The sequence below is a fragment of the Cylas formicarius genome, unplaced genomic scaffold (genome assembly GCF_029955315.1).
Source record: "Cylas formicarius isolate icCylForm1 unplaced genomic scaffold, icCylForm1.1 PGA_scaffold_1__22_contigs__length_36826433, whole genome shotgun sequence".
Classification (NCBI taxonomy): domain Eukaryota; kingdom Metazoa; phylum Arthropoda; class Insecta; order Coleoptera; family Brentidae; genus Cylas; species Cylas formicarius.
In genome coordinates this window covers 28775297-28796587 of record NW_026844264.1, presented here as the reverse complement: position 1 = coordinate 28796587, position 21291 = coordinate 28775297, and the positions used below count along the sequence as shown (strand labels likewise).

The 21291-nt window shown below is 32.4% G+C and overlaps 1 protein-coding gene across 1 annotated transcript; it reads left to right on the top strand.

Moving 5' to 3' along the window:
- Positions 1-365: 365 nt before the first annotated feature.
- LOC132697505 (uncharacterized) lies at positions 366-20984 on the top strand. Its single transcript, XM_060663099.1, has 6 exons — positions 366-577; positions 10267-12756; positions 12857-12994; positions 15249-15450; positions 16721-16936; positions 20543-20984. Exons 1-6 carry the CDS (start codon positions 476-478, stop codon positions 20629-20631), a joined length of 3237 nt encoding a protein of 1078 aa, XP_060519082.1. The 5' UTR covers positions 366-475; the 3' UTR covers positions 20632-20984.
- Positions 20985-21291: the final 307 nt, after the last annotated feature.

Here is a 21291-nt window from a genome sequence, read left to right as displayed (position 1 = left end):
TGGAAATATGTGTTTAATAAAATTGATGAACCTATTTCTTTTAAATAATACCAATTTCGCCAAATTCGAATTTAATTTTACTGTTTCAAGTACTTCAATTACAAGAGAATGCAAAAATTTTTAATCAAAAAGGATTCTGATTAATTCAGGATAGGTTAAGTTTTATAACAAGGAAAACAACGTTGACTAACTAGTCAATGATTTTAATAGGATACGAATCGACATTCAATTGAACTCAATGCGACATAGAATATTTGTTTGTCTCCCAATTACCAGATATTTCTTAAGTTTTGCCTACCCGATCTAAGATAAACATTACTTTCTTCAGTTACTCAGACCGTCGCGGTTTAAAGAAGCGGCCGGTCTTTTCCACTACTTCTTGTTCATCATCTGAAGAAAGAGTGAGAGTGGATTATAGTAATAGGGCTTCGTAAATACCGCCACCCCGTCTTGCAGCGAAGCAGTCACTACCGCGATGAAGTCACGCACGGCGGTTACATTGTGCGCCCTCTTGGTGGGGTTATATGCCGCGTTTGCGAATGGCCAGTTTGGCGGGATTGGTGGAGCACAATTGCAGGTACTAATTTTTCCACTTTTTCTTTCCATTTGGTTAAAAACGAAAATCCAGAATTCTTGTACTAAATAAAGCAACCAAACTGATGCGGCCTCGTTTTTTTATAGGCTTGAGGCCTATTTGTTACCGATCTTCAAAAATATATATGTATGTAGTATCTATTGTAATATGTACGGATCGAATATTGAAAATTGATCAATTTATGCTAATCTTGGAGTTGGGGCGTAAGGATTCACCCAGTGAAGGATGCCTAGTTACGAAATACCTGGGGAAATATTTTTAATAAATAAATTTGTGTGTATTTTAAATAGAGAAAAATTCATAATTTTTAATCGATTTTGCTGTGTGTCAAAAGCGTCTTTTTTTACGATTAAACCGTAAGCAGAAAAACGTTAACGCTACACAATTTCCACAAAATTATAGTGGAAATTGCAAAATCTAAACTCATAACGGGTAATTTTCAACCGGCTCGAAAAATATCAAAAAGATTTATGGAAAATTTGATGCTGTTCCTCAAAGAAGAACTGAAGAACTTTTTTTTTTAATTCAATCAATTTTGCGCTTTCGTCATAATGTCAAGATCGTAGCTAAAATATTTTTGGACCACCTTCTATAGTTCCTGTTTTAAATTTAAGCACATTTTATTGCCAACTCACAATCACTTCTATCATTATTAATATTCTCTACGGAGTGTATATAGACGCGGGATGACATCAAAATAAAATGACTGAGCAAGAACTCATTAAGTATTTATGAAGAAATGTACGTATTGTTTTGCGCTATTGTCTAGAAATTCTTTATATTTCGTAGTCAATTAACATCAAAAGGGGAACGAACTAATTTGCTCGCAGGTATGACAGGTACGAAACAGTTTTCTGGTTTTTTTGCGATTGTTGTAAAAATTAAAAAAAAATAATTCATCAAAATTGCAAATTGATCATTCCGAAGGTGTGGCTAACGCTTTTCTGTTTTCATTAGGGAAGTGGTTAAATTATCAACTAACTATAATGACTTGGTACGTGTCATTAACCTTCAATAGTTAAGCAATAACTTGATTTGCAGGGGGAATTTAATTAATTAATTAATTAATGGCATTCCCACGTGAACCTTGAAGTATCCTATAGAACTGAATGCAGTGTACACCAGCTGTGTTATCATTTAAGATATAAAGTACCAAAACGCCAAAACTATTATGGCCGAATGCAAAAAAATGAGTATTCAAGTTTAGGCCCCTGCATATTTTTTTCTTATAATAAATTTTAAAAAAATCAATATAGTGCAAATTAAAGCAGGAAATAAGTTTTTCAAACTCTTTTACATAAACTTATAATAAAACGAAAGCATTTTCGAACTGCTCTATCTAATTTGTTTTTCCTTAAATGAAATGACTTCATAGGCTTGCTTCTAAATTTGTTCTTCAAATTGCATATCACATTATCATTATGGATAAACCTTGAACTGAATTTCTGCGATTGTTAATCGTATAGTGCCATAAAAATATTTTTAAAATCAAAAAAAGGAAGCTGTACAGCTGGATTTAAATTTTTATATTATAAAACCTAACAACAAGTTTGGTTGTTACGTTGTGGCGAACGTTACGACATAATATCAAAGATCTTTTCAAAAAGCATTTAAAACGTTTAGAAGGAAGTTTATGGAAGTACAATACTTGCTCAAAATGCGATGGAAACCTACCCACAGCCGGAATTGTGATATAGACGACTTCTATGTATTAATCATCATTAAATGATCTGAATTTAATTACTTTGTTTTGAACGCGATAATCGTTAGAATCGGCCGTGAAATCAGTGTGTGATTTAAATAAAAATTTCTGTATTATCTAATATAACTACTAATAACTTTAAATAAGTCGACGCTAATTTTGAAATCAACTAAGTCTGTCAATAAGTCAATAAGTTTGGTTGTTATGTTGTGGCGAAAGTTACGACATAATATCAAAGATCTTTCCAAAAAGCATTTAAAACGTTTAGAAGGAAGTTTATGGAAGTACAATACTTGCTCAAAATGCGATGGAAACCTACCCACAGCCGGAATTGTGATATAGACGACTTCTATGTATTAATCATCATTAAATGATCCGAATTTAATTACTTTGTTTTGAACGCGATAATAGTTACAATCAGCCGTGAAATCAGTGTGTGATTTAAATAAAAATTTCTGTATTATCTAATATAACTACTAATAACTTTAAACAAATAAGTCGACGCTAATTTTGAAATCCACTAAGTCTAACGCAATAACAGTAAAAATTTGCTTTTAACTTGCCTACCTACAAAATCTATAAAAGAGCAAACTGCGATCATCCAAGCTGTCTTTTTTGAAATTTAATTGTTTATTAATCTTCCTTCCATCGAGGTAAATAACAAAAAAGTAATTAGGTTTACTGTAACGTAAAAAACCATTGCAGTTCCATTCGTGTTCGAAAGCACTTTCTTCCATTTTAGAAGAAAGTAAACCTGAATGAGTATGTCGTAACAAATAAACAATGAAAAATAAATTATTTCGCTACCTATATTTGACCGCGACATTATACTAATGTGCCTACAATAATTTGTTATGCTAATATAAACAAAATTTCTCGAGACCACGAAGATGCCTTCTGAGAGAAAGTGTAGATGTAATAGAGTTGTTATTTAAGTTTTTCTCTCTTGCGTTTAATTGATATGGTTTGCTATAACGAGAAATGCAATTACGTTAGATTTTTAAATAATCAAACTTAAAATTAGTTAATTAATTCAATAGCCATCGGCCGTGCAGTAATAAAACAAAAACTAGGAAAATCGATACTCTAAAATGAACAAATAGCATTTGCGTACACATGTGCAAATATCCGCATTTTTATGTTGAAAGCTAATAAATTATTCTTTAGCAACAACAAAAATTTACGCTTCATAAACGACGCTCAAATTCCGATTTCGTGAAATATATATATATATATATATATATATATATATATATATATATATATATATATATATATATATATATATATATATATATATATTTCCAATTTCTTATCGCAACACTTCACCAAGTCATCAGACTTAACAGTTGCTTAAAAAAAACCTAGCAAGTTATATTATTATAAACTTTAAAGCAACAACATAGAATAATTTATTATCCGCAATAGATAAAGAAATAAAAATAAATTAAATACAGTTGAGACAGAGGCGAAAGGACCGTTTAATTGAATTATGAATTAAACTATTATGCAAATTTAGTAAACGTTTTAATAGCAAAGCGAAAGGAAAAAAATATTACGATAGAATTGTAACATAAAATATTTCAAAATTTTAGATGTCATCCTAGCAATTTTTAGGAGTTTAAAATATGTGTCACTATAGATACTAGAAATATGGAGGCCTTACCAATACTAAAACTGCAGTCACTTTTGAAGTCATCATAAAAGAAATGTTGAGAATGGATGGATGGATATCCCACCTGTGCGAGCCATTGCAATTGTCTAGTTCAACCAATAAGACTTTGTTTAAAGGATGTAGAGTTAGCAAAACTATTTGCATTGTCATTTTTAATTGAATTAATTAATTTTAATAATTAAATAAATTAATTAAATTAAATTAAATTATATCTCAACATTTGGGTTGGCATTTATCTCAACAGCATCATAATCTTCATTCTTCTTTCATTTCATTCATGACGACCAAAACGTTCACACCGATTTAAAATAAAATCAATGACATTCCAAAGAAATAGTTATTTAACAATAAGACGTGCTCAACAATCAAGATGGTGGCCGACAAGTCAATTAAAAAAAAAAAAGATCCTCCGCAGTTAGGAATGAAAAACCCTATATCTAACGAAACGATTTATTAATGCAAACCTTACACAATCGCGTTAAATACCCGGATAAAACGATTGGTAATAGAATAATCCGCTGAAATTTGTCTAACGGAGGCAAATAATAATTAAACGAACGACTGTGTTTTTGTGTCATTTTTTCGGTCCACTTTTCGCTAAATATGGGGCACAGTTAATTTGTTGGTTTATGCATAATCGTTATAATATACTACCGGTTACAAGCCAAAACAATCTGCCGTGCATTTAATTAATACCGCGAACTGTGCGGTTTAAGTGCAATAATTTTTTTTATAACCTATTTGAAATAGTTGCCAAATATCCTGAAATTAAGCTGATGACACGAAAAATAAACGAGCTGTTTTGTAATCAGGTCATAATGAATTTAGCGTTTTACGTTAGGTATTTACAAAATGCAAATCTTTTTGAGAGATGTTGAAAATTAAAAAAAAGTAAACTGATTTTACATGAATGCAAAGACAAAACAAACTGTTTTACATTAGAATGCTTATTCAAATCTTTATTTCAATTTAATTAATTCTATTTGATATTTACCCTTGCTCAATAGGTTACTTAATAATAATTATCATTAAATTATTTAATGATTTTCGGCGATAACGTATGATGCCTAATAAAATCGAATCACGTTGAAAAACCTTCGAAGGCCAATTCCTGTCTCTCTTTCATCCTTGGCCAATCGAAAAGGAAGGTCAAGTTCAGGTATCCGCGCCGTAATTTCGATTAACAGATCTGGGCGTACAATGGGCTTTCGTTTTCTTCTTAACTTTCTCTGAAATTTCATGTAAGAGGGCCTTGCACTGTGTAGGTTCACACGGTTAAGTGGTGAGTTCCAGGAACAACATTCATTTGACATTTGCGTGAAAGCGGTATATGGGTTCGTAAATCCTTTTCGTGTGTTACTTCCACTTTCTTCATGTCGTTGGTGTAAAGCTTCAGCTTTTTTGTCAGGCACATACTCGTTAATGCTAAACATCGATTCCTTTTAGAATTTAACAAGTTTGACAAAATTATTCAATCATTATATTCGAGAGACTATGGTTCTTAAAATTTTTGACCTATCAGAGGAGACGTCGGATCATGCTTTCGAATTTGAACGTCAAATTTGTTTGTTGACTATTGGTGATTTTGAGGTTTCAAAAGTTTTTTTGAAATAATGAATGAACAGTTAGTTACGGTTTAAATTTAAAGTTAAAATCAATGGAGATAGATTGTGGTCATTTCAACCTAATGCAAATATCTTTACGGGTCGGGTTTTTTTCCGTTACACTGTAAAACGAATAATATTTTTAACTATTCTATGTACAAAACTATTGGTAAATTAGAAATATAACTCATATATCAACTTATCAACGAATAAAAGGCGCATTTTCTCGGTGATTCGTGCTTATTCGTGTCGATTTCCAAGGAATTCTCAAAAGCATCGTTTATGGTTTGTTTGTTGTATTATCCCTAAAAATGTATCAAATTTGTTTAATTAAAGTACTCATAATGTAGTTATTTATTTTACAGTTTAATATTGTTACATTATGGGCCCACACACTAATGATTACATTCTCCCATTTTGCGTGGTTACCAATCATATTTAGGTAACATTTCTCACCCCTTTACCTAAATGTCAATATTTGCATCGCAACAAAGCAAATTTTATGAACGACTTTTGCGGTCTCTTCTAGGTCTGTAGTTTGTATCATCCTAAATTCCGTTTTTATTGTTCTATAGTTCCGTTCTATTGGTTCTATATCGCCACAAGCATGGGAACCAAACCATTCATAAATCTTTGTTTATGCTGGCTGCCAGTTTATACTCATTTTATGAACGAATCATCGTATTTATATTACATATTTGGTAGAGTCTATAGTGTATGGCTTAAGTCATTTAGTATCCCTAATAAAAACATTATCCGCAGATCTATCCCTAACAACTATTTCACAAGATCGTGGATCACTTTTCATCCTCATTTTTTTCGAATTGTCTTGTTACTATGGCGAGCTAGCTGACTCTACTAAAACTAACATAGTAATTGGTGCGCACAGAAAATAATTTGATTTATTACGGCAGTGAATTGAGTGTTTTTAATATAAATGCGTGATTCCGCATATTGTACATCTATTTTACCGTAAAAATAAAAGCAAGAAGTGTTTTTACTACAACTTCAAAGCGTTAAGAACAGGAAACAAATTTCAAATCCACGTTACTGACATAAAATAAATTTGAGTTTTAAAATCATATACTCAATCAATCAATACTCAGATAACGTACTTTCAACACGATTTACTAAACGTTTCATAAATCTCAAGGTAGCTGAAAATTGAAATTCAAAAATTCGTTAAATTTTAAAGGCAAAAGTTATTGATCGAATTCAATGTTCATTTTTTTTAGTTTCATCATAGAAATAACAATTTATGATGTATTAAGTTTAAACCATTTATTGCGACAAAAAAATTATAAATTTATAGATGAATTTTAGAAATGGATTTGACATGATGATGATATGATCATCTAATTAATACAAAAATTTCACTATTAAATTAAAAAGTGAGATCAAACAATACAAGATATAAAAAATCGCAGTTAAAACAGAATCACCCAAATATATTCTTTAAACGTTTATTAAAATGAAACCTGGAGAAAATAGATTTAGCGTTGAAGTAATGATACAACTCAGACGATTTTGATTTTAGATGTTGTATGATAATACCGTTGCCCAATGCGTGACTTTTCTGTAGACATTCTAGTCATTCTAGCTTTCACATCAGATCCCAACCTTGTCAGAAAGTCTGCTATTAATTGCGCGTGGAACCTGTTCCGACGAAAAAACCGCTTGTAATATTTTGTACGTGGGAATCTTATATTTTGTTCAATATTATTTGACATGAAACCTACAAATAGTAACTGCAGAATATTTTCAAAATCGTAACGTAACTGAAAGGTTAACTTTTACGTAATGCGGCAATAAAATATAATTGGAAAAAAATGAGTACAGCGCTGACCATCGACGCTTGGTATTTGAGAGGACGCTTTGCGCACATACATTATTTATTTGTGTTCAAATAAGACATTCACTTAAATAAAAAAAGCAAACAATATTGCGTAGGCCCATCTTATACACAAGTTTGAGTACAAAAATGCTTGGAATAGGTCCTTCAATGTTCCTGAAATTGTCGGGTGTATCATCCGGATTTTGTTACATAAGAGAATATTCCGTATCACGATTTTTGCACCCAAATCAGAAGTGAGCGGCTTTGGCCTGAGGGCAGTGAAAGCGTATTGGAATCATATGAGATGACTCCATAAACTTTATGTATATTTTTGAAATCTTTACTATCATTAGATTTATCGCAAGTTAGTTAGTTAGTTAGATTGGAATTTTAACCTGACTTAGTTTATTACGTTAATTATTATCAATGTTTATTAGCGATTATTTTGATTTTTTTTTCTATAGATCTCTGAAAAATGCACTAAAACCTTGTTTTGCTTATTGCTTCAACTTAAAGTCATGGCCAACTGAGACTATATAACAAAAGAGAAAGAAGAGAGAAGTACTATTGGGTATTTATAAAAAATAAATTGGCAATGAATTCTTATTCAGGAGTACTTAGAACTCAACTATACCAATTTTCATAATGTTTCAATACAGGGTGTTTGAAATATCGTTTGCTTAAGCATTACTCCTGTAGAATGTTTTTTATGGCTAACTGACACAGTTTTTTGAAGCGGAATATCGAGAACTACTTTTAAAGATTTTTCATATTGAAAATGTCAACAGATTCGTGTTCAGGACTACCTAAAAGTAACTAGTTTTTAATGATAAAAAAAATATTGCAAACTTTGCAAATAACGATTATTTCGTATGTGATTGTAAGATCTTACAATTTTTAATTATACAAATTCCAAAAATAATAATAAAAAAGACTTGTCAAGGGACATTTATGTTTCAGTATTATCTTAAAATAAGCATTAATAATCTTATTATTCGAAAGGTATAATGTAAACAAAATTAAAATGTAAATTAGCGAGTGAATTTGACAGTCGAGTATTCGCTTCTCCATGGCAAACTTGATTTTACAAAGGAAACAGTATGCCGACGTCAATCAATTTTAATATTTCTGTTATTTTCATTATTAGATGAGAATTAAAAATTCGAGCACCATCATGGAAATTAGTATAGTTAGGTTTTAAGTAGTCCTGAATAAGAATTCGTTGACACTTACTTCTTAAAGAAATCCCTAACAGCTCTTCTCGATCACATCAAAAATTAGTACCCGTTAGCCATGACTTCTGGTTGATGTAATAAAAACATAAGGTTTTAGTGCGTTTTTAGGAGATCTATCCGATCAAAAAAATATCAAAATCGAACCATAAACAAAGATTTTACTAAGGTGTACAGTTCTTAAGTGGGACACACTGTAGATTTTTAAGAAGTAAAATTTTCAAACTTTTAATTAAAATGACCAGTTTCTTTCTTAGACAAAAGAAAGATTTTTTTCCAAAATAATTAACTTGAGTAAAAATACAGACGTATTACTTTTAGAAGAATGGTATTAGATTATTTATGTTAATTGGGATTGGGTAGTTATTATTGTTACACGTGCAATTATTTATGTCGTAATTACTTTTTCTTTTTCTGTTTTCTTTATTGAATTTTGACATAGTTACTACTTATATATTTTATTTTAAATTTTTGATTACAACTTATAGCAGCTAATCTATATATGTAAAGTGGCCATGTCCGAGCCCCCGGTGAAAATATGTAAAACAAAGTAAATATCTATTCCCTAACATCTATTCAAATACATTCGAATAGCAATATTAATCTAGCGAACACTAGAGAGGACGTAAACTACTGGACCATAGATTCTAAAATTTCAAATTTGCAATTTCAAAAGGAATGTCTCCTAAATTAATTTAAATAATGGTGTTTGGAAATTTTTCGTCGGAATTAAAACAGGCATATACAGGATGGAAACTAAAATCCTTGGAAAAAAATAAAATATAATTCTTACTAAAAACATATCTAATTATTAGAGAAACTTTAATATTTCTAAATGCCTCATTCTAGAGAATCGTAATTTTATAGGCCCTTATAATATCCGATATATTGTAACAGATGGTTTAACATTACAAATCTATGGCAAAAGCCCCTAAGCGTGCGCAAATACACTAGAATTTGTTGTTTTTATTTATAAAAAAAAATGTTTATATACTACTTTATAGCAAATAAGTTAAAAGTTTACAAAAAATAACTTTAAAATCATTGTAAATAAAGAAAACATTTTTTCAAACACAAAATCTTGTCTATAGCACGTTGTAACGGTTCTCTTTGCAAATAGGATGAAACCATTAAATTCAAAACCACTTGAAATATTTAAATATTATATTTCATTCGAACGCAATACCGTCGTTCAATTGACCAACTTTAAAAACACTTAGTTCTCATCTGCGTCTGCGAAAAGCGTTCGGCGTTGCATCAATCGCAGTTGCATATACTTTTTGTTGGCGGTAATAAATTCAGCAAACAATTGATAATTATTCAACTGCCCTCACGAACGGATTTCCTAACAGTAGCGGGAGTAAAATCTTCGAACGTTCCGTTTTCGAAACAGACCCGTTTTAATGGTCAAACCGATTGGGACATAATAATCGATATAATTGGTTGTACTGCCGGATGAAATGCTTGTAATTCCGCTTGTTCCCGATTAACGAGATTTACGGTCACATCCCATACCTTTAGCGTTAATTATCCACGAATTTCAACTTAAGAAAATAATTATATTTTAAGATTTATGGCCCAACTTGTAACCATCTTACTACAAAACATGATGCTTTCCTTTCAGCATTTTCCGGGCCACATAGACAATCAGCAACTATCGCCGCAGCAGCAAGGTCAAATTTTAAGCGATATCCAGCAACATCAGCACCGATTCAATCTTCATCAAACCAGTCCTCCTCGAGTTTTGCCTCAACAATTTAGCAGACACCAACAGATTTTAGCAGACAGCGGATTATTCGGACCAGCCGTATCTCAACAACAAACGTTTCAGCAAGCTGGCAATAGTCAACAAAATATTCCCAGGGCACAAGCTCAAATATCCTCTATCCCGACAACCACTAGCAATCAAAATTTTATTCAGCAGGACTTGACGCATTTGAGACCGGCCCTGCAGCAGAATTCCGTAGTATTTCCTGATAATTCCAGGATCGTTCAGCACCATACGCAAACCAGCTTCACACCGGGGTTCGCGCAACCTCAGGTCAACCCTCTGCCACCAACCCGACCAACTTCGGATCCAGTCGAAGCGATAGAACGTCAAATCAAGCAGTTAGATCCAGAAACAAATAAAGACAGAATAAAGGAACTAAGGGACAAGCAGCAGATCATTAAGAAACATAATGAATTTGTGGAAAGGCAATACGAAAAAGCACTAAATCGAGCCAAGGCCGATCACGAAGAATTTGTACAAGAGCAGAAAGAACAAAGGAAAAAGTTGTACCAGAAATGGTACAAACCGCCTGGCGAAAGGCTGCATTATACCCAATCCGTTCCAAGATATATTTACCCTGAAGAAGCCCCCTTGTTTGAGCAAGCATTAAAACAGTATTATTTAGAACATCCAACGACAACTACCACCACGACTACAACTACAACTACAACACCGAAGCCTAGAAGAAGTACCAAAAGCAGTACCAAAAAAAATGCACAGCCGTCATTTTTACCGACTGTCACTCCATCCAGAAGTTCCAAAGTTCAGTCGATTCAGTCCCTTGATGATCTCGATGTACTTCGAAAGCAATACAAGTCGCAACAAATCAACAGAGATGACCTTCTAGCTCAATTAAGAGCAGCAATCAGCGCTACCAGCGACGAAGACAATAAGAATATATCTTCGAGAGAAATAGCACTCGCAAATGGCAAAAAAGTTCAACTCATTAAAACAAATGACCCTAACCTGATCGCTAATGGTAAGGAGGAAGAAATTACCTTGCCAAATGGAGACAAGGTTATAGCGATTAGAGCAGATAAGAGCTTATTTTCTAAGTCTTCACAGAGTGGGGCGAAAGCCGACGAAGTAATATTGCCCAATGGTCAGAAATTAAAAGTTCTTAATACCCAGAATCCCAATTCATCGAGTGAGGAGATTACTTCAGCTAACAACCAAAACGAGGAATCTATTAAGACCAGTTCCAGTTCAGCAGTACCCTCCTTTAAAGCGCAGGAAATAACTTTACCTAACGGTGAAAAAGTTGAACTCATAAAAACATCTGATCCAAAATTGGTACCTGGGGGAGTACCTATAGAGCCAGGCAGTGATTTGGAGAAACTAGTACTCAGTAAAACCTCCCCTACAACAGTGAAACCTCCCAAGGTCGTTCTTGAAGAGCTAACGAAAAATGTGGTACCCCCAGGATCGGACTTTGAACTTTTGAAAACAGGAGCTAGCGGCAGTCTAGAAAAAATTACTGCTACTAACAATTTGCCAAATCAAAAGAAAGTGACCTTCGTTTTGCTCGAAGAACAAAGCGACGGTACATTAAAAGTTCAAGGCATTAAAGGCAACGATAAAGAAAAACCCGATGTGGACGTAGACTCTATCTTGCGAAAAATTAAAGCAGGTGAGTTAAAGTTGCCGACTCCAAGCTCCATAACGACGACAACCAGGCCCAGTACGGTCAGTCGCAAACCCATTGGTGTGACAGTAACTCCCAATTCGATCGCTTTGCACGAAGATTTTAGTACCGGCGGTACTAGTACGCCAACGTTCCTGACATCTGAGGAAGCTGAAAGTATTCCAGTTTTGAAAACGAATATCGGTACACAATTCGTGTCGTCGCCGTTAGTCGGAGAGACTTATTCTACCACACGCAGTACTACGCCAGCATCGACTTCATCGACGTTCCAAGGAAGTTACACCAAAGTTACCAGACCCTCATCCGCTTCAACCAAATATACCCAAGACCAAACGAAATTGGCATCCGTCGTGACCGCTAGCAAAGACAATTCGTTATTTTCAACATCGCTACTTCCTAAACCTACCGTATCAACGTTACCTCAGTCCACCGTAGTCACTGCTGCTTCTTCAATCACTCCACCGCGGAAAGAAAACAATACGAAATTGCCGGAGCTGACTGAATTATTAAAGAAAAACGGTTTATTCGCAATGGCGAAGTTCTTGAAACAATCCGGTTTGGATACGATTCTGAACGAAACCGGACCTTATACGGTATTCGTACCTACAGATAAAGCTTTTAGGACTCTGCTGGTCCAATTGGGTGGTCCTGAAAGAGCTGAAGAAAAGTTTAAAGAAAATCCGAGGCTATTGAGTGGGGTTCGTATTGATATAGTCAACTTTCTGGTGTATTTTTTTTTATTCGAACTTGCAAATGCAAATATTTTTGGCACATGCCCCTTTAAGGTACTTTTTGCAGCTGCTTCTACATCACGTGATACCAGGTGCCTTCGCCATTTCGTCGTTGCAGGACGAAATGACTGGAGTATCATTGGCTGGAACACAGTTACGGGTTAATCAGTACAATATGCACGATGCAGAATGGAACGACATCAAGGTAATATCTATTTTATCAGATTTTATACAACTTCAAATGATACATTTTCTCGGAAGGGATCAAAAACTTAATCAAAAGTCAGTAGTCCTTTATAACGAATTTCGAATTATAGTAAAAAAATCTGTATATATTCACTCTTAAATTTAGATTTTTGATATAATGATGCACAAGCGAAAATAGATAAATAGGTAAGTGCAGTCTTAAAAATGCTTAAGGTTCGATGATTTACAGTGGAAATTATGTGCACAAATTGCTCAATGAAACTATTTTAATTTCGCCGGTATTTAATTAGCACTTATGAATAAAATTGAAATGCTTGCGGCTTCGTAAAAAACCAAAACTTGATCTTAAAACCGGAACAGTTTTCTTGAGGCAGTTTTAACTTAGACAATTTTTTAAGTAATTTAAATTTTAAATTGAACGCAAATTGTTACGCAAAAACACCGAACACATAAATCGGGTTTTATAAATTTTTATTTTAAATAGACTTTCTGCTTTTTGCATGCGATACTCGCCCGATAACAACCCTCTATTACCAAGTTCCAAGCCGATGCCAAAACACAATAGATTGTAAATTAAATAACTAATTCAAGATGATACGAGCAATGGACGCGCATGTTGTGAATTAATTGCCTACTCAATTGCACTCGTACAAAATTCTGCGACACACTTTTTCTTGCTTGTTAGTTTATTGATAAACGGAGATATTATTTAAGCTACAGGCGTGATGCAGGTGAAAGGAAAACTGCCAAGTTAATTTTGTATGTGAGAGAATCAAGCGGTCGTATCGGAATCTTTTGTTTTTTGTTCGGACAAAGGAAATTATTTGAAGTATACATAAAAAACGCTTAATTAGAAATATTTATTATTATATGCAATTGGCGTTAGAAAGCATTAGTTTTGACCAATACCTTTAGTATTATATTAAATAACACTTGCATTAAGTTCTTTCTCTAATCATTTGAAGAATTTATAGTACTAAAAATATTTTCGTCTTCAAAAAATATTTTATTTATGGGAACTTTTAACCTATACGTTTAGTTTTTGTTGTGTTTCTTAATAAAAAAATACGTCTATTTGTTGAGTGGCCTGATATATTTGTATTAATGTAACAAATACAGTAAGACTATTAGATTCAATTTTATTGCATTCTCTAAACAAATGTAAATAATGTTCGTGCTATTTATTTTACACTGTAGAACTTGTTTCTTTTGTTATTAAGACTAGCCCACAATACAGTAAAAATAAAAATTCCAAAAATAAAAGTATTAGGAAAAAACAATATTATACTTCCTACTGCAAAATACTTCAAAACGTGAGCCACAGGATATTTCAGATACTTAGTCATGATTTTGGGAGCGATTGGATAGTGGTACATCTATCTTGATTCAAAAGAGTAAGCAAAACTATTTCTAAACCCAAAAAAAAAAGAAAACGGGCGAAGCAGTCTTATTGCTTGATTCCTAAATGACATAGCAAAAATAGCGACGTGCAAAAAGTAACTGTTTCTTTGCATTAAAATTGGTGCTTCCTGAATTTGTACTATATTTAGGCGCATAGAATTAAGCAGGCGTTCTAGTCATTACCGCAATAGCACTAAAGGCTAATTTTTCCAACAGTTCTGGCCAGAATACTCTGTTATTAACAATATTATGCAAAAAATGCCACTATATATTATTCGCCAGATAATTTCAACATATGATAGAAGTCCAGGCTTGCTTCATACGATACAGCTATTAGAGTGTAGTTATATCTAAAGTTCATGAGAAAAATAAATTTTGAATGCTTTCAATTCTATTTATGACATTGGGGACTCCATATCATACTGGCAAACTCAAGATGGGACCGCACATAGGCGTTATAGAGTACGACCGACGACATAGGATCTTTAAATTCTGTGGCAACCCTTATAATAAAACCCAAAAGATCGAAAGCTGTAACATTTTTTAATTTACTGAACTTAAGGTAGTAACACTTGTCAATATTTAAAAACAGCCGATTTCCAAGGTCCTCCAGCATATGTTGCAAAAATGAATGTAAGATAAATAGATACAGGTACCGGTATTTTCGAACGTCATCTTTTACATCTTATTCATATTAAAAAATTGAATAACACTAAAATAAACAAATTGACAACTATGCTTCCACCACCAACAAAAGCACCGTCAAAAAATATGTTATCTCGATCGGCGCCTTTGATATCTATGAGCATTGGTTAATTTTTTATTTCGTTAAAGAAAATGGGTACTTTTAGATAACCACAATTAACGGCGCAAGAGTACTAGAAGAGAAGCAAGACATCGACATACCACAAGGAATCGCGCACGCTATTGACAGGGTGATGTTTCCACTTCCCGTGGGAGATCTAGTGCAGACTTTGCAAGCAGACAGAGAGCGACGCTTCACCTCTTTTTTGAGAGCTATATTCGCATCGGGAATGGCTGACATGTTACAGAGTAAGTTAAATTATCGTATCACTCACATATCTATAAACAATATTTTGTTCGAAAAATGAACGAAAAAACCTGGAAATCGATAAAGCATGAAATAATTAAAATTTCAAGTTTTTATTTTATTTTTTAAGGAGTTGACATCTACGCAAGCTTTGATTAGTTTGCTGTTGCATTTCGCTTCCCCAAAAACAATAAACTAACCAGAAATAATAATAATAAAAAATACATTAATTCAATTTTTTACTATTTAAATGAAGCCTAGTTAAAGCTATTCTATTTCCAAATACCTAAATTCAAAAATTAATTCCAAAATATTTTCTAATATTTAATGAACTCGTAAAATATCAAATCTACATTTTCCGAACATTTTCGTCAAACGGAATGTTATTAAAATCATCACAATAATCCCAATTTATAGTGTTTAAAAGAATCTTATGATAAGAGTCAAATCTGAATCAATTTTATTACATTAATTTATTATTTTATTGTGCTTTTTTAGTCAGTTCTTTAAAAAAAATGTATAATTGGAAACACACTGCAACTAAGCACAATAACTCTAGCCAAGTCCTTAAAGTAAAAAATAATATACTGATTATATCAATGATATGAATGAATTCGAAAATACAGTATATATAAAGTACATAACCTTATTTTTTAAACACTCTGTAAACAGTGTAAAAAAATTTGGTTTTCTATTAAACTAACAGTTATACTTAAGTGTCTATTTGCATTGAATGTACCAATTAAAAGTGCTTTAAAACTAGAAATCTTTTTGGTGTAGATATCATAACATTGAAGACATTTTTGAGAAAATTTTTGGTTTATTGGAATTAATTATCTATTAACGCTAAAAAATATTTAGAATAAAAAACGAATGTTGATTATATCAGTATTACAAGCAAAGCACATAGAAGAAAACACATTTAAGTACCTACAGGCACCAAAATTCATAACGTACTTACAGGTACATATTTAAAATTACTTTTCGACGACTTAAATCTCTTAATGTATTTAAAATTCCAAAATTGTATTTGGTTTCACGTATATGAGGCATTTGTAAAAATTACCCTTTACAAATTCTTACAGTATCCTGTGGAAGTTTGAAAATGTTGTGAGAAAAAATAAATTATCAACTATTATGACGGTATAATAAATTTGTTAGGTCTCCAAAACATTTCATAGGACACTCAAGACATGAGCAGAAGAATATATTTAAAAAAAATGTATTAAAAAATCTGATCAACAATTATTTTTTAATTTAAATTGTTCGTAGGTAGCAAAACGTTTACTCTTTTCGCGCCAACTGAAAAAGCCTTTGCGGCTCTCAGCAGTAACGATCTGAGAAACACTGTGGAAGAACCCACCCTAGCAAGGGAATTGGTGCGACGCCACTTAATACCAAACACTTTATACACGAATGGTATGAGGTACTACCAGGTGAAAGACAGCATGCAGGCTGATGCACAAATTACTATCAGTAAACATTCAGGTAAGAAGCTAATCTAGAACGTATTAATAACTTTTTATGCGCGTTATAATTACACCGGCAAAAAATCACACCTCTGATCAGATCTACACGAAGCCAATTTAGAAAAACTTGCTATCGTCATCATCGTCGCCGAAAAAGGTCCGTCTTCTACAATGCGGCGGATGATTCTGCAAACAATCGGGTGAAAGGCGGGAATTTTGTCGTGGCGTAAAATTGCCCGCAGGTCTTTAACGAGGCAATGCGATGGAAAAGCTACTTCTCGGCTTTCTTCTTTGATGTGTGGCACACTCGCCAGCATATCGCGTCGAGTTGCGAATTGTTTAAATTGAAACAAATACCGAAAACAAGAGTTCAGTCACCAGCCTGTGACACAGGTTTTATTTTTTAACACTTCTCCAAATCTAGCGAGAAGGATTCTTGGGACAGGACAAACGCAATAATTTATTAATATAATTGTCTTATTCTTTGCTGCTTATTTTTATATCTGGCCTATAAAGAGCTTTTATGACAGGTGAATAAGGTTAACAACCTTACAACCGGGCTTGCAACGCTTTCCTTCGTGTTTATTCTTCGGATTTTTCTCTTTAATTATTTGTTGCCATTCGATTAGGCAGTAACGTCTTTGGAAGTTTCACGACTTTAATTTATTGTTTCGTTATAAGTGTCTTAACCTTTTTTACCCTCACACCCTCTTCTTCTTATGCACGATAAGTGGACTCCAAATTTCAGTCATCTGTGACGTAGGAAACGTAATTTAAATGTATTCAGTTTTATTATTCAATATTATAATTTATCGTTTAAAAAATATTGTGAACAAAACTAACTGATTTAACAAAATTAAATTTAGAAAACTTTTTATTCAATTTATAGTAACTTAAACTTAACTTAAACGATTACTAATGGTAATTAAGAGCATGATTTTAGCATGTTGCAAGAAAAGTAAAAATCGACTTTTTGAATGTTTCAAATTAGGTGTAAAAAAATTCCTATCCTAAAAATGTGTCTAATATAAAAAAATCCGTCATCAGCCCTTTTCGGACACCCTGTATATTAGAATAATAAAAATCGGTAAGGGTTTTTGTTATCCCTGATAAAATTTGGCCGAATAAAAATTGGCTGCAGCTTGGCCATTATTACAGACAAAAATGAACATTTTTGAATATCTAAGTTATCGAAATCCATCAGAAAATAGACTTTACTCGCACGGTATAGCAAAAATTTCAAATTATCGTTAGGATTAAACTAATTAATTAATTACTCAACTAATATTCTTTTTTTTTTTCATTTTGGACAAGCTGTATATTGACTCTCAGTCTATACCAAATGTCTTATTGTGCCTTTATTATTTGTTCAAAAATATTTTGCACCTAACCTTTTCTTAAATAGACATTTCTCTGTTTGCGTAAGAAGTTTTTGTTTTATATTTCGACGTGCGACAGGCAGATTTCATTTGGCACGTTAAGCTTGGATCACTCGGTATTGTAAAATTTCACTTTTGTCGGCACAACGGCGAGGCGGCATCTCAACCGGAAAAGAGATGCATCATCCGCAAGATGATGACATTGAACTATACTTTCACATATTCGCTTTTTGGGAGATGCTCACTTTCGATCGCATACAATTTCGTAACTGTTACGGTAAAAAATAATGTCTTCACTATTAGAATAAGTAATTGAATTTTATCACTTAACGAACACCAATTTACGTAATTACGATAATTATGTATAACAAATGTCTAGAATTGTAGAACTTATTGGAACCCCTAGGTAATAGGCGTCAATAAAGAAAAGTTGTAGTTATCGTAGTTACAGTTATCGAATAATATTCTTCAAGTATCAATATTTATCTGATCCTATAATAACAGAATTTTTGACTGACTCGCGTAGATAATAACAACGATAATATTACCGTAATTGCTCTTGTGTCTTGCAACGTTTTTAATAAAGTTTCACTGTAGAAAACTGATGTGGCGAATACGTTTATAATTACTGTTGCTGCTTCCTAGAGTGGCCATATAGTTTATATGTATACGTAATCGGTGAACGTTAGTGATCAAAAAGTTCCTTGAAATGTCAAAATTTTCGATGGATTTGACAGCCAATAGCACTCTAAAATCGCGTATGGCGTAATGCAGTAAAGTGAATTTTTCAGGCTTCGTGCTACCTACTAAATTTCAAACTAATTATAAGTAGGCTTGCTGAAAATCACAATACAAAAATTAACGTTTGGATGGTATTATTATTCAATTAAATGTTTTTTTTAAGTTTTGTCGACACGATCATAAAAATGTGTTAATATTTAAATGAATGAGATATGAACATAAGCATGAACAATGAGACAAATTAAACTTTCAAACTTTTACTTGGTATTGTTGACAATCTAAAAACTAACTTACAAAAAGAAAAAAACATGGCATTTTAGAGGACAGTTTAACTCAAGGTTCTTAAATAACTGCATGACATTTTTATTCTTATCCCAGCTAGGGTAATGTTTTTTTACAAATGACTAAAAAAATTATTGCTCAATTTTCGCAATTATTCGCAAGTGCTTAAAATCGCACTTATAATAACTATTATTCTAAATGCTCACAGCATTTAATAAACGACATTATGAAATATGTGAAATAAATATGCATGTATACCTAATTAAGTGATAGTTCTTCCTACTATTGTTTATTACTGGGATTAATAAAGTTTTTCTATTCATGAGAAAACCTTGTCCGTTTTTATTTTTGCCTGGTGTGTAGGTTGTGGTATGCAATTTTTTGCTTGATATTTCATTCAAAATTGAAAGTGGGCAAAAACTATAAAAGTATGACCACAAATGACCCTGACCAAATTGATAACCAGCGTAAACAGTTTTCATCGTTCTTCCCTGTTAAGAGGTAGTGCCTCTTATCAGTCAGCACTAACACCTCAATATTTACTTACCTTCCAAAAAAATGCTGGACGTTGAGACCGATGTTTTTGTGGGTGGTTAAAAAAAAATGGTCTCAGTGTGCGCGTTTTATTTTTTGTTGCAAGCACCAAAGACCACAACACCCATTAAACGTTATACAACGAACGGATGCCAAAGTATCCCGCATAACGCGACAAAAAGTCCTTTTCAGCGAGTAAAAGTCTCATTTTTTTGCGCCTATCGACAAGCCAACAATACCCGTGACGTGAACTGATGCAACCGATTATCCACTTTGACGCGCATAAAATTAAAATGTCGGTCGAAAAAGATTTAACGAGCTTTCGTGAAAGAGAACTAATTATTTCGTTGTTCTCGTTCGATTTATTTAAATAAGTCTGCGTCTTTATGCAAGGATAAAGACACAGAAAAAGTGTCTCATAAGTCATTAAAGCTCTCAATTTCCATGATAAATTGCTGTCAGAGAATGACCTGAGCGGTGGGGTGAAGCTTACTAATTATACCTTTTGTACGATCGATCAAACGCATCCAACGCCTTTGCTGTTAGCATTTGACAAATATCAATTGTACCAAAACTTTGGATAAAATAACATCACGGTCATCTAATAATTTTTAAAAAATGTTATTTTAACGTTCGACTGATTAAGGTCTCGCAAGGCAACCATTTAGACTATGTTTTTTTGTTTTTAGGGAAAATAAAAATAAACAATTTACACATAGCGACGCAGAACATCCCAGCAACCAACGGGGTTATACACGCTATAGATGCCCTGCTATAAAGCGAAGAAAATTCTTGTTATGCAATCGTGTCATATCTGTCAGTTTTGGTTTAATTGTCGTTTTTAAAACAGTGGTTATTGACGAATTACCCGATCATTTTCAAAATTCAACTATAATTGCAAAATTTTTGTTAGTTTGCGCATGTACTTTCCTGTAAATATCTTCTTTTTTCGATTCTTTCCATTTTTCATATTTAAGCGAGTCTGCTTGCAAATTACAACGATATGTAGACACTGAGAGGTATGTTAAAGGCTGACTACAATGCATACAATTCAACTGTAAATTTACTATAGGCAGTTAGGTATTTAATTTAGTTTGTAAGTATTGTAAATTAATAGTTGTTTAAATAAATATAAGCAAAAAAAAGTGCTTATTTGTCCTTAATCCGAAATATATATATATATATATATATATATATATATATATATATATATATATATATATATATATATATATATATATATATATATATATATATATATATATATATATATATATATATATATATATATATATATATATATATATATATATATATATATATATATATATATATATATATATATATATATATATATATATATATATATATATATATATATATATATATATATATATATATATATATATATATATATGACACTATATTCCGGGATATC

What these genes read in the sequence shown, in the direction of transcription:
- LOC132697505 (XM_060663099.1), top strand. Translation starts at nt 476, where the DNA reads ATGAAGTCACGCACGGCGGTTACATTGTGCGCCCTCTTGGTGGGGTTA. An exon ending in CAGAATGGAACGACATCAAG is followed by an intron (nt 12,995 to 15,248) that starts GTAATATCTATT and finishes GGGTACTTTTAG; the next exon opens with ATAACCACAATTAACGGCGC. An exon ending in AATGGCTGACATGTTACAGA is followed by an intron (nt 15,451 to 16,720) that starts GTAAGTTAAATT and finishes AATTGTTCGTAG; the next exon opens with GTAGCAAAACGTTTACTCTT.